Source organism: Pistacia vera, unplaced genomic scaffold (assembly GCF_008641045.1).
Source record: "Pistacia vera cultivar Batoury unplaced genomic scaffold, PisVer_v2 Contig637, whole genome shotgun sequence".
NCBI lineage: Eukaryota > Viridiplantae > Streptophyta > Magnoliopsida > Sapindales > Anacardiaceae > Pistacia > Pistacia vera.
The window spans coordinates 13,959-28,599 of record NW_022196487.1 but is presented as its reverse complement, the minus strand read 5'-3'; the positions used below and the strand labels follow the sequence as shown (position 1 = coordinate 28,599).

General features: G+C 37.0%; 1 protein-coding gene and 1 pseudogene across 1 annotated transcript; both read right to left on the bottom strand.

Moving 5' to 3' along the window:
- Window positions 1–5,610: 5,610 nt before the first annotated feature.
- Window positions 5,611–10,275, bottom strand: LOC116111428 (annotated as a pseudogene).
- Window positions 10,276–11,721: 1,446 nt separating this feature from the next.
- Window positions 11,722–14,367, bottom strand: LOC116111435. Its single transcript, XM_031397615.1, has 2 exons — window positions 12,520–14,367; window positions 11,722–12,410 (listed from the first exon to the last, which is right to left on the bottom strand). The coding sequence occupies exons 1-2, from the start codon at window positions 14,246–14,248 to the stop codon at window positions 11,983–11,985; spliced, it is 2,157 nt and encodes a 718-aa protein (XP_031253475.1). The 5' UTR covers window positions 14,249–14,367; the 3' UTR covers window positions 11,722–11,982.
- Between the last annotated feature and the right edge of the window lie 274 nt (window positions 14,368–14,641).

Sequence of the window (14,641 nt, the reverse complement as noted above, 5' to 3'; positions counted from 1 at the left end):
GTGCACCACCAACATGTATGATGGCTGGCTGGTTGATAGTAGGTGTACAAATCATATGACACCACACCTGCAGGATTTTGTTAGATTGAACTCAACAATCGGTCCAAGATTAAAGTTGCAAATGGGGACTATGTTGAAGCAAAGGCGAAGGGAGATGTGCAATTCAAACCTCCACAGGCACAAAACTCATCTCAAATGTACTTTATGCACCCGAAATCACTCAAAGCCTTTTAAGTGTAGGACAAATGTTAGAAAACCATTATGTCTTGCATTTTGAAAATAAATCTGCAAATTCTAGACGGTAAGGGTGTGAGTTAATGAGAGTCAAAATGGTGGGAAAAAAGCTTTCCTATTAGCTGAAAAAAACTGAACCTAGAGCCTGCAGTGTAAGGGTAGATGAATTTGTGAAATGGCATAAGAGACTTGGCCATGTCATTACCAAGGTCTTAGGAAATTCAGACCAAAAAACTGGCCAGATGTACCAGAATTAGAGGAGAGTAATACCATGTGTCAGACCTGTCAACTGGCAAGTTGAGTAGGCAATCCTTCCCTTCAAACAAAGCCGGAGAGCTGCTAAAAAATTGCAGCTCATCCATACGGATGCATGTGGTCCTAGGAAACTTTGTCATGAATGGAAGTAGCTACTTTGTGTTATTATTGTGCTACTCTAGGATGGTGTAGGTGTATTTTTGAAGCAAAAAGGAGAAGTTGATGGTGTATTCAAACAGTTTAAGCTGGTGGAAAATCAAGCTGAAAAACCATAAAAATCTTGAGAAGTGATAATGGTACAGAATACACTTCTCAAGAGTTTGAACAAGTGTGCAGGGATGCTAGAATTAGCATCAATACAGTAGCCCCTACACTCCACACACAAAATGGAGTTAGTGAGGAACAATAGATCAGTTGTAGAGATGGCTAGATGTATGGTAGTTGAGAAGAGGTTGCCAAAGAAATTTTGGGCAAAAGCTATCAATACAGTAGTGTTTCTGCCAATAGGTCTCCACAAAAGCCGAGACAACAAAACACCCTATGAAGCATGGTATGGAGTTAAACCAGCAGTAGATAGGCTAAAAATATTCGGAAGTATATGCTACATTCAGGTTCCAACGGCAAAAAGGTCCAAGTTGGATGAAAAGGCCTTAATGGCATTCTTATATGCTATAGTAGTCATCTAAAGCCTATAGGGTGTATGTTTCAGAACCGAAAAAATCAGATTTTCTAGGGAGTCAAAGTGGAGGGATGGGGTATGGAATTTGGAAGAAAAACAACCTGATGTAGAGACAAAACCAGGTGGACAAAAGCTGTAGATGATCAGTTTTTTGATGATGTTGAGAGTGATACAGAAGAAGAAATTTTGGTTAGAAGTATCAGATCTCTAGCTAAGGTTTATGAGAGGTGTAACATAGCCTCACTTGAGCCAACATTACACAGAGGTTTGGAGAGCTGCCATGAAGGAGGAGCTTGCCATGATTGAGAAGAATCAAACTTGGAACCTGGTGGACAGACTTAGAACAGGAAAGTGACCAAGTTAAATGGATTTTTAAGAAGAAACCAATCCAGATGGTTAGTCCTTAAGCACAAAGCAAGGTTGGTTGTGTCAAAGGCTTTGCTCAGCAGTATGGAGTTGATTTTTGGACACCTTTTCACCAGTTGCAAGACAAGACACAATCAGGTTATTACTTGTAGGAGCCCCAATTGCATGGAAAATATTTCAATTGGACATCAAATTTGCATTCCTTAATGGATGGTTGAAGAGGAAATACATTTTGAGCACGCCGGAAGGGTACAAAGTCAGAGGAAAGGAAGACAAGGTTTATCTCCTAAGGAAGGCTGTATGGCCTGAAGCAGGCACCAAGGGCCTGGGTACAGCAGAATAAATGATATTTGCTAAGTTGGATTTTGTAAAAAGTCCAAATGAGCAAACATTGTATGTTGGAGATTGTGAGGATGTTATGATCATCTCCTTGTATGTTGATGATCTACTTGTGATAGGGAGCAAGCCAACTCAGCTGGAGGAATTCAAGAGATCCATGCTTGCTAAGTTTGAGATGACAGATTTAGGTGAAATGGCTACTTTCTTGGGATGCAGGTTCATCAAAGCTCGGCTGGAATCTTTGTTAATCAAGAGAAGTATGCAATTGAAGTTTTGAGGAAATTCAATATGGAAAACTGCAAATACATGGAGTGCCTCTGGTTCCAAATCGAAGCTGTCAAAGGATGAAAGCAGAGAGTGTTGATGAGGGCACAGCACAGAAGTTGGTGGTTGTTTGTTGTACCTAACAGACAACAGGCCAATATCATGTTGCAACAACAGCTACTGTCCAGTTCATGAATCAGCCCAAGGAAATACATTTTAAAGCTGCAAAAAGAGTGCTCGGGTAGTGAAAGGGAGCACCAACTTTGGAGTATGGTAGGAGGTCAGAAAACTTTGGTAATAGGATTTTCTGATAGGACTGGTGTGGTTCACTGGAAGAAATGAAAGCACTTCAGGGTATGCTTTCTTCCTGAATCATGGTGCAATATGTTGGATGTCAAAGAAACAAGAAACGGTTGCACAATCCACAGCAGAAGCAGAATACATTTCAGGGCAGCTGCTGTGAACCAGCTGTCGGTTGAGAAAAATCCTGGAAGATTTGAAGCTGAAGCAGAGGCATCTTACTGTGATAGTGTGGACAATTAGTCGGCGTGGCCATGGCTAAGAATCCAATCAAAATGGAAGAACTAAACACATAAAGATCAAGTTCCATGCAGTGAGAGAAGCTAAGCAAGAAGGGGAAGTAAAACTGGTCCAATGCATAATGGTGATGTCAAGTGGCTGACATCCTAACTAAGGGATTATCCAAAACCAAGTTTGAAGGCTTCAGGATCAGACATGGTGTTTCCAGCAAAATTATCAAGAAGAGTGTTGAAGCATTGATAATTTGGTGGAAATTAGTTAAAGTTAGTTTGGTTTTGAATGAGGTTTTGGCGCCAAGCAACTGCTGCATTCCTCTTTGTCTGCCGAAATTGAAGCTGCTGTAGTGTTTTGAGTGACATGTTTAGCTGAATTCAGCTTAGATAAGGTTGTATTAAGTTGCCAACTTGTTTTAAATTTTAAAGTCTGAATGGTTGTGCAGTTGGTAATCAGTAAGCATTTTGTTGATATATATTGCAAGTGCAGGGTAATGAAACAATCCCAGTTCAACTTTCCATTCTCTCCTTATCTTCTTAGAGTTCACCGGCTCTAAAAACCAACAATTTCTTGTAAGATTTTGCATGGATTCACTTCTATAATATAATGTCCTTTGTTTCTTGTATTTGTGTTTTGGTTTGGCTCTTTGTAACATTCGGCAATCCCTCCAGTCCGTCCAACTGTGGACAACAATGGAAATTTTTGTTTATCGTATATGAGAACAAAACAATGATCTTTCAAAGGAAAAAAACAAAAAGACTTGATGATATCTATGATCCTGAAAATGATAAAATTCCTGGGACTAGTGCGTTGCTTCTTTCTTCATCCATTTGGCTCCTGAAGGCAGGTTTTGCTCTTGATTGCAGCAAGAGAGTTTCATATTTGGGTGGAACAATGGCTTTTGGAATCAAAGAAATGGGTATATAGTGGCAGTGCTTGGTGTCACAGCTTCATACTTGGAATTATTGCAGAAAACAAAAAGGTTTCAATCTGTTCTAAACTGTCACAAGTCTCTTTCTTTTACTCAAGTAGTGGAACCAATTTCATTAACATAAATCAGTTAATTTACTTTAGTTGAGTAGTAGAGCGTGTGCTGATAGTTGATATTGTCAGACACTATTGATTTCATTTTTAATGGTATATCTACAGCCTGCATCTGGTGTTCCAACGATTTCTGGAGGAGTTGTTATTTGCAAGTATCCATCAGATCCAACAGTCTATTTAGGATTTATCCATTCATCACTCCGAGCAGCAGCTGTGGCGATTGGTTATATGCCATATTTTCCTTACAGAGGCATATCTGTTCCTCTCAATGTTTCTTCAGAAACACTAAATTCTGTGTTTTTCAACATAACTGGTGAGTATCACTAGCTGTAACTTTTAACTTGATTAATTCATCGTTTAATCGTCTCTCAAGTAGTTCAAAACCCTTAGCTTGTCTGTTGTAATGAGATCAGGTGCTTGTCCTTGTTTGCTGAAGGGATGTTGTTGGACAACAAATCACTGAACTCAAGCACTTGACTAGCAATGTACATCACAACCTGCAAACGACTTGCCCCACAGCAAAGATGGTCTTTTGGGGGCGGCGCTTCTTGGCTCTAGATGCTTCCTCTTCTGGTTGATATGCGACGCTAGCTGACAATGCGAGAGACGACTCTTGACGAAGAAGAGAACAATAGAGGTGAATACGGTCAGGTTCCACCACAGATTATGCTGCAAGGGGACAAGGCAATGTTGCTTGACAATGTTTCCAGGGATAAACACACACAAGTGAACGATTTTCATAGACTGGGTGATCGTATTTATGTAGTTTTAGACATCAAGATGCTTGAAACATGGTGGATGAATCTCTGTACAGAGAGAACTCTGCAGGAGTGACTATGATCTCTCCATTGCTTCTCCTGTCATTCAGTTGCTTATTTAAGTAACAAAAAGGGATAGTAGCCAATCTCTGCTGTGTTTGTCCTTCGGTCTGTGACTGTGGTTGTGCCAAAGATTGTAAAATGTTTATGCTCACCAAAATGGGCAACAGAATTCGGTATGAATATTTCTTGAACCTAGTCCTTGAGATTGATTATTACTTTCGACAATCCCGCAACTGCGCAAGCATACCATTCATTTTTATCAATCCTTGTACAGCGATACTTACATCCCATGATTACACACTCAAAAAAATTGTTTCGCTACTATCTTTGTCATTTTGTTCCAAAATTTTCAGAGATATCCATACCCTAGGAGCTCATGGATAGGCACAGTGATCTGATGATGGTGTCTGTTTGCTCCTTAGAGCCGTAATAATAAAAAGATTTGGCTACCATTGCAAGTTTTCTCTAGATTGCCAACAAGATATGGAGAGATTACAGCAGCAAACGCAGATGCTACAACACAACCAGATATATGGTAAAATGCGTGTTATAACAGATGCACAAACAGATTATATTATTCATTATAACAAAAAATAAAATAACAAATGGATTAGGTATAACTCCTGATATGTGTAACTAGCAAGGGAAATATTGAATACCAAAAAAATTAATAATAATTCAGCATAGCACTACAGTTACTTTATCTGCATTCCCATCCCTACAAATGGTACAATACACTGAAAATGTGACCTTAGAGGTTACAGAGACAAGAAGTTTGTGCACTGGGCATAACAACAATTGATACGTATACCATGTCTTCTTCAGGCTTCGATTACTATGTTTTGGTGTGTGCACCCACTAAAAAGGTGGTTTTCCTCACCTTCATCCATTCTTCGACTTTGTTTAATCTACTCTTCAGTTTGGCAAGGATTCGTCAAGCATCACCAATGAAGAGTGGAGCTGTATGTTACTTATTTTCTATGCTCTTCTGTGGAAAAAATCTGTTCAAAGAAATGGAGGAGAGCCCGATTGCTATGGTCTATTCAATCTAATGCATGACCAGTTTTGAACTAGCTACATATCAATCAATTCACGGCCTGTGGTTTCAAGAGGGGAAAGCAATGTAGCGATTGCAGACAGAAAAATAACAATCTCAAACAAAACTATGGCTGCAGTTTGATGGCATCCGTGAACTAGAGCTACTGCCACAAGAGGACATGCCATCCCACCAATTCTTCCGATCGCGCTTGCAACACCAACACCAGTTGTTCTCACTGAGGTAGGGTATATCTGCAGTTTAAAACAAAGAAAAATAACAGTTTTTGGCTGTAATTGAAAAATTTTCAAGAGTTATGCTTTATGAAGAATTTATACAACTTCAAAAAACAAAAATTAATTTCTGTACATAAACTGACAGTTTAGAAATGACATAACAGTTATTGAAATACTCTAAGGTTATGTCTGTGGAGGTAGGATCATGGGGTGGGATTGGACTATTTTTTTTTTTTAATAGTCCAATCCCATGTTGGATGCTTCTTTAGGAGATTGGTATCCAATCCCAGTCCCTTTATTATCCCAAATGATTGGGATTAAAAAATTATTCTTATTAAATTTTTAATAATATATTATAAATTTATATAGTGATAACTAATTATTAATATACAAATTTATGTACTTATTTAATAATTAATTTAAAATGTAATAGTTTAATAATTTAAAATTATTAATCAATTATATTTAATGTTTTAATTAACTTTTTAAAATAAAAATCTTATCCGGTCTCATACTTCACCAAACATAAGACAGTACTAATTCAATCCAATCCAAATCCTGCCTCCCAAACGCACCAAGACATCTTGGGTGATTTACTCCTATGATAGGGGAAAAGCCTGTAAACACTGTACATAAGTATGACAACACAACTTAAGAAGGATGAGAAATGGGTGAATATACCTAATACAATTAATTTGTATCTCAGAAATCAAAACATCCAAAAAGCAATCATCAATACTTAGAAGCAATACATTGGGGCTGGCCATCCGTAAATTTTCAGAAGGAAAGTTCTGTCCTGTTGCAACCAGTTTTAAGTTATTTTCTGTACATTCAACAGAACCTTTTGAGTGTAAGATGGAAATATTGAAACTAAATTGTTATTGAACTTCTATCTCACAAACGTTTAGATTGAAAACATTTTTCCTTTGTGATTTCTTGATAATGAGATAGCGCTGTGCAACGGAAGATAAAAAAATAAATTTCCTATGGAAACAAGACATAAACTCTTCACTTACTCTGGTGCATATATATACACAATTGTGAAGCTTCCTGAAATGCATATTCGAGCTCCAAAGAGAAGACCTTTGTTAAACCCTCAGACTGCTGGAACAGCAAAGGAAGCAGAAATGCGCAACAGCAGAAGAACATAGCTCGACATTGAAAGCTTACGACCAAGTTTATCTACTATGCAGCTGATAATAGGAGCCCAGGAAACTCTTGAAGCAAATCAAATCAAAGTTAAACGTTAAAAGCAGCTTTCCAGGAGTGACAAGATAAAATTTCTAGAAAAAAGATTAGTGAAAAAATTAAACAAACCAAACCTGCAAAACTGGTGATGAAAACATCTTTGTAGTCAATATCCTGGGGTTTTTCCGATTGCAGTTTATCTGCACAGTTTGTGTCCAATGTCAACTCGTGGTCAGCAATACAAGCCCATAATATAAATGCATTGCCAAAGAACACCACCCATAAGAGCAAGGTTGATCTGATTAATTTGGAGAAAGAAGCACTAACAGTGCAGAGATGCCACCCATGTTAGACTCTGACTCTGTCCATCAGGAGTTGCGTGTCATTTTCTGTTTCCTTAGCCTTAGGAGTTGAATCTTCTCTTCTTCCATTCCTTGGGAGTTGTATTGTCTTCATCAAGACTTGCTATGATCAAACACCTAGTCTCTAGCTCACGTTCCCATCAGAAACAAGATCACCAGAAGGAAGTGGTGGTGCCATTAATTTTTGCTATTTCTCCAAAATAAGACGTGCTTCAGCTGTTCTACCTTTCAAGCATAAATACCTCGGTGATTCAGGAGTCACCCTGTAGAATAAAAGGAGAAACAAAGAAGGGAGAGAGGAAAGCACAAGCAGCCACTCCAACCCTGTCTTGGCATAACAAGCTGCAAGCAGACATCATAAGGATGAGTGTTCCCTCCAAATATCCTTTTTATAGTGAATTAGCATACTAAACTAGGACAAATATCACGTCATTTGAAATTTCCTTTTTTTTTCTTGGCAAGTAAATGCAAAAAACTAGATCAAAATGCAATAGCAATGTCTTTTCTACTTTAGGGTGCAAGTAGCCAAGTACCAAACACAATGAAGCCACGGTGGATGGCAAGATTTGGACAAATTAACACATATTAGTACTTTTAAACACAGTGCTAACGGCAACGTGTTTAAAACCAATATCCCGCAAATGAGGAAATGATATTGAACAGGGTATAAGTCTCACTACATACCCCAATTGCAGAATTGGAGACAGTATATAAAACAATGACCAAAGACAAAGGTAGAGATGGAAAAATAAAATTAAAACTACAAAGGAATCAATGAATTGCCACCAAAAAAAAATGAAAGATGTCTAGGAAATCACAGGATACCCACGCAAGTGCCGCCTCCAAGACTGTCCCAACATCCAGAAAGCTGAAAATAAAACCATCCAAACACTCTGTTTGGGCAGGAATAAACTCTAGAAACCAAGATGAGAGCACAGGACCGCTCCCAAACCAAGACCAACCAACAACGAAAGATGACAAGAAATAATAATTTGGGGCAAAGCACTCAGAAAACCAGCTGCAGAAGTTACTACGCTGTAACGAGGAATCCTTCCTGAAGGAAAGAATTAAGAGAAAAAAAGAAGAGAGAAGCAGAGTGATCAGATTCAAATAAGGGACATATAGAACCGCACTATAATGCTGCAAGAATAAGCCATATCAAATTTAAAATCACATAAAAAAGTATTAAAGCATCCAAGTTACTAGAGTAAGGTGACATGATGTCCATTTCTTTTCAATACTAAAACTTCCCGATTAACTATGTATTAGAAAAAGGTGAAACTTGAATGAAGTTCTAAGACCATTTATTTTAATATATTAGCATTGGCAGAAAACTTTTCACCAAGGAGATGTTGCCTCCATCCACGTCTGCAAGATCTACATTAAAGAAGCAGAGTGATCAGATTCAAATAAGGTACATATAGAACCGCACTATAGATAATGCTGCAAGAATAAGCCATATCAAATTTAAAATCACATAAAAAAGTAGTAAAAGCATCCATAGTTACTAGAGTAAGGTGACATGATGTCCATTTCTTTTCAATACTAAAACTTTCCAATTCAACTATGTATTAGAAAAAGGTGAAACTTGAAAGAAGTTCAAAGGACCATTTATTTTAATATATTAGCATTGGCAGAAAACTTTTCACCAAGGGATGTTGCCTCAATCCACATCTGCAAGATCTACATTACAAAACTAATTCATTGAGCGAACCAGTAAGAGCAGGGATTAGTCCCATCTAAGGAACTCCTTTAATTCTATTTCAATAAACATTGTGTTGACTATTCCTAAAGGTGTAACTTTAAAGTCTATTTTGTTTCTCACTTTCCCTGTGGTAGGTTTTACATCTCAAAGGTCATATTTTCCAGGCCAAGAAGGTAAGAAGCAGAAAACCATTTCTTATTCAGGAGCAAAAAGGAAAGATGAAATAAACTAGTCATTATATAACCACTATAGATCATCTTCACGCATGGTAAAACAAAGCAGCTTGTCATTAGTTTCATTTCACCTAGACAAATAAATATGTATTCCCTTGAAATAAGAGTGACAGAGAATCAATATTGAAAAATTCCACAAAACACTGAAGGCAGATTTAGAAAAGCAGACACAAATGATGATTCAAAAAAGCGAAGACTGCAAACAATTAATGAGAAAATGATGAAGGGCACACCTTCTTCCATAATTGTCTGACATAATGCCCCATGAGTAGGTCCCAACTAGCATTCCCACAAAAACAGCAGTTGTTATGAGACTCTCTTGCTTAGAGGAAAGACCCCATAAAGATTGAACTGCTGGTCCTACAAAAGATAGGAGCATCATTTCCATCGCTTCCGAAATCAATCCCATGCCAGCATAAGCAAGCACACAAGCTTGAAATTTCCCAAATCCCATTTTCACAAGAGCTTCATCCACAGTATATGTAGAGTTTTCTTCTTGATTTTCAATTCCCATCTAAAAATCAAAGAGACAGAATAACTTAAATTTTATAAATCCATATTGCTTGTAACAAATTGTTTTGAAGTATTGCAGTAACATTGTGGATGATTTTGGAGAGTTTCTACATGATTTTCCCGAAGAACTTCTGATTAATACTTCACCACATATTATCAGTTGCTTTGCATCTACATTTACAATGAAGATACAAGACTGAAGACACCGGTCTAACACTTGAGTCCCGATACATAGTTCAAACAATCTAAACTTCATTTAAGCTAGAGTTGGCAATAAACTATCCTAATGATTTGATAAATCTCTTTTGAGCCTCAAAGAACTTTAGGAGCTTGAACAAAATGTTTAATTTCAAGTAAAGAATGGTGAAACGTTCAATGATATTTATCCTGATGTTGTTAAATATGTAGAGAGTTCCATTCCTAGTGTGAAATATCTTCTTCACTAACATGAAATTCAAATGCTATTTGGATTGATTTACTTCTTCACTCGCACATGCTTTCTCATTACAAATCATGTAACCAGATCACGATGTAAGCACAGTAACATATACATATACTATTACATATAAATACATGTTAAGAAATACAAATGTCCCTGAAATTAGCAAATATATGAATATTGCGACTGCAATATTCAAAGTGTGAATGTTGGGAGTGTAATATTCAAAAGATAAGTAAATAATATGTGGGTTTAATCAAGAAACCAGGATTGAAAATGAAAATAGCGCAAAGAATCAAGATTGATCTCACCAAACACAGAGGGGCACAAACGAATACAAGCATTAACGTAAAAGAAACAAGAAAGAGAAAGTGCGTATGAATGAAAATGAAGGACGAACCTTTGGTAGAAAAGTTAAAAGAAAAAGAGAAAATGGAGATCTCGTTCTTCTTGTGTACTTCGTCCGTCCTCGTTCTCAACTCTTAACATTGTATTTAGACACGACAAAAAGTCAACCTAAATGGTTGACGTTGATTGGTTCTAAACTGCTAGTTGGCGTTGTTAGAATATTGTTAGATGATTATATATATGTTTGTATTGAACTTTGAGTAAACGACTTTTTCTCAACCAAGGTTTGTCTTAATGACACTTTTCCATCCAAAAAGTTTCAAATTATCATTTTTTCATCCAAAAATTAATATTTTATTACTACCCAAAACCAATTCCGATAATAAAAATTATCTCCATCATCACCATTTGAACCTACGGTCTCTTCTTTATAAAACCTCTCTCACTCCGGTACCTAATGTCTAATTGATTATCGGTTATCACAAAGTTAGGGTTTTTGATTCTTAGCTAATTTCCGACTAATTCTGACAACGAATATTCAATTAATCACCACCATTCGATCCACCAGCCTCCATTCTACAAAATCTCTCTTACCTGGGCTCTTGGTAATTGCCAAACATCGGCTGAGAAGATGAAGTGTATTTTAAGTATTAACAGAATATAAATTGGGTGGAAAAGTGGCATTTTAAAACTTTTTAAGTGAAAAAGTGTCATTAAGGCAAACCTTGGGTGGAAAAAGGTCATTTACTCTTGAAATTTATATAAAATAATTTAAACAAACACTTTTGTTTCCTATCCAATTCTTCCAAATCAAAATGCATATTTGTTTTCCTATTCTCAAAATATTATCATAAATTATTCAACTATTTTTAATTTTCAAATCCTATCTTATAATAATCATCCAACTCTACCTAACAATAATATTTAAAAAATACTATTCCAAATAACTAAACAAAGGCACCCAAAGATATCTATCCTAACCCATTTATACATAGCATATTATGTATCAAAATGATGTCATGTAAGAAATATTAAGCTTAGGCTTCTACATTCTGGCAATAACTTTAGGAGTTTTTAAATAGTAATATATGTTATTTCAATTGGTTGGAACTTGGAATGTATACTTGAGTGAAAAACTCTTCTTGTTGGTCTGGTACAAGAATATCGTTTATATGATAGCATTCAAACTGCCTCAGCATTTGGCAATGCAAGTGAATTTACACGCAGCTGAAAAGAACTTCATTACATTTCCTAAACATGGTTTGTCATCAAGATAACAGAAAAATATATACAGACTTCAGACCTAATAAACACCACCTTCCAAAAAGCATTTACATTGAAGGATTATACACCTCATATTAGATGCCACTATCCGATCAACTAGTATCAAGTACTATTGCTATTTGCTATGTCTAAGCTGGGCTCTTCCTTTGCTTGGCACAGTGAAGCTCCTTCCACATTAGTCACCCCTTCAGATTTAGTGTAGTTCAACTCCATCCATCCACAGTCACCATTTTCCGATACGGTTTCTGATGATTCATCTACAATCCAATCATCCATTGGATCAATCTCATCAGCCACTATGTCACCTTTCCGGACTAACTTGGAGTTCTTCAATTGCAAGTTATAGTGAACAAATGTCAGATCACTCAATCGTTGTTGTTCAATACAATTCCTTCCCTTTTTCATCAGCTTCTCAGACAAACTTCTCTTCAAACTATATTTTGAAGCACCATCACATGTCTGACTCAAAATTCTAGTGGCAAATTTCCGCAACTCAGGATATTGCTCTCCAAAATGAGACCACCACTCGGCTGCAATGGGACATGCAGGGGAACATAAGTAAGGATACAGGAATTTAACCAGTTCAAAATATTGAAAGATGAATACAATCATCAAGAATATCCAAATAAAAATTTTTACCTGGAGAATATTTGTTTATTTGGTCAATGGCACTCCCCAGACTAAAAGCACCCTTAGCATGTCTATACTCATCCAGCTGAAGAGATATCAAATCTTGAGTCCGCTGATCTTGCACCATCCTAACAATACAGCATAGCAGACCGAACGAAACCTCGGGATCAATAAAGAAATCACTTGAATAAAAGAAACTTGGGTTTAAGTAATAACCAGCCGCATGTAGAGGGCTATGGAGATGTTTGTCCCAAATCTCATCAATAATTTTCCAAACAGGCATATATTCAGATTTCTTGTTATTAAATTCCTCTTTGATCGTCTCCTTTGCTTGATCCATGGTTTCATACATATACCCTACTTGTGGTTTATCAGCCCCAATGATCAAACACAGAACACGCACAAGTGGTATAGTTGCCTTAAGAACCATCCTGGCTCCACTCCAGAAAGAATGATCCTTCACTAAATTAGCAACCCTTGTTCCCTCTGTAGTAGTAGCCCAGTTTGAGGTGTTCCACTCAGATGAGACAAACATGGCCATCACATTTTTCTTTTTCAAGACAATATTCTCTAGAGTCATATAAGGCATTGCTGATCTCACAATGGAGGGCTTAATAAGGTTGCAGTCACCAGTAAAATCTCTGAAGATTTTTAATACTGATGCATGGCCATGAATGAACCTTGTAATGGTTTTTGTCTTATCTAATATCCTCTGAACAGAATCCATCATACCAATCTTCTCAAGCATCAGCTCAATGCAATGGGATGCACTCACAGTCCAAAACACTGACCTTCGCCTTTCCATAAACTGCTTGCCTATGTCCCCCATCCAGCCTGATGTAGAACATGCAATTATTTGAAATACATTATTAACTCCAACCTCTTCAATAACTCCATCTAGAAGCAACTGCAGAGCATCAACATCACCAATAATGGCCGAAACATCAGCTGATCTGAGATAAATTGGTCCCTGAGGACAGTCCACAATGAAACTGACCAAGTTTCGACCATTTTCATCAATCCATCCATCCAACAAGATGCTACATCCAGTGCTTGCCCATGATTGTCTTATCCTCTTCACATACTCTTCCATTTCCTTCACTTCTTCATGAAGAATCCACCCCTTCAGATCCTGACAACTGGGGATCTCACATTTTGGCTGACCATGACAAAAAGGAGCATTTATCATGTCCCGAAAGCTTGAAGAATTGACAACACTGAAATCAATTCCCATCTCATAGAAAAATCTACCAATACATTTTTGAGTTTCCCATGATATTGAATCCTTTTTCTTCTCAGCATTGATGCCTGTTTGTAAAGCTATCCTTTTGCTGAGAATTGAAACACTTTGTGTCTCACTTTCTTCTAATTCAGATTCCGTCTCTGTATAGCTTCGACTCTCAGAGCCAGTGGCTTCACGTTTGAAACGCTTGACACCATTGCATCCGGAGGATCTATCCTGTTTCCGTGTAGAGTCCAAGTTTTTAGTTTCTCTGATTTGCTCATTCAGACTTGCTTTTTTTATGTCTAGCAATTCTTTTCTAAATGTTTCCTTGACATTTTCAGGAGCCTTTTCACAAGGTATCACGTCTCCACGAATACCTCCCAAATGGTACTTGAGACGACATGAGCCACTCACTTCCTTACCACAATAATTGCATTGTACTCGACGCTTTTTCCTATCCACTAATGTTCCATGGTCATAAATATTGAAGTAGAAGACATCATCAGTAGCCATTTTTATGGACTTGAAATGAACAAGAGATCCTACGATAAAGTCAAGAACCTAAACATGCCCAATGAGTAAGTCAAGTTCTTTCACCAAGCTTTGGCAGCAAAATGCAAATCCTCTGCACAAAGTATCAGAAACAGAAAAAATAAAAAAATAAATTACAAAATCAAGTTTTTAAACCATACTTATACATCTTCAAGCATACGGATTACAGAAAAGAAAGTGATATTATCATTTCGTCTCCACATGAACTTAAATACATAAAGACAAGAAAACAAGCAACAGTGTGTAAATAAATGCAGCAACTCGAGCTAAGTCCATTATTCAAGTAGCCTAGCAATCATCATAAAATGTATTAATTAAATCAAAAGAGAACAGAGAAGCAAAGGATTTGCATTG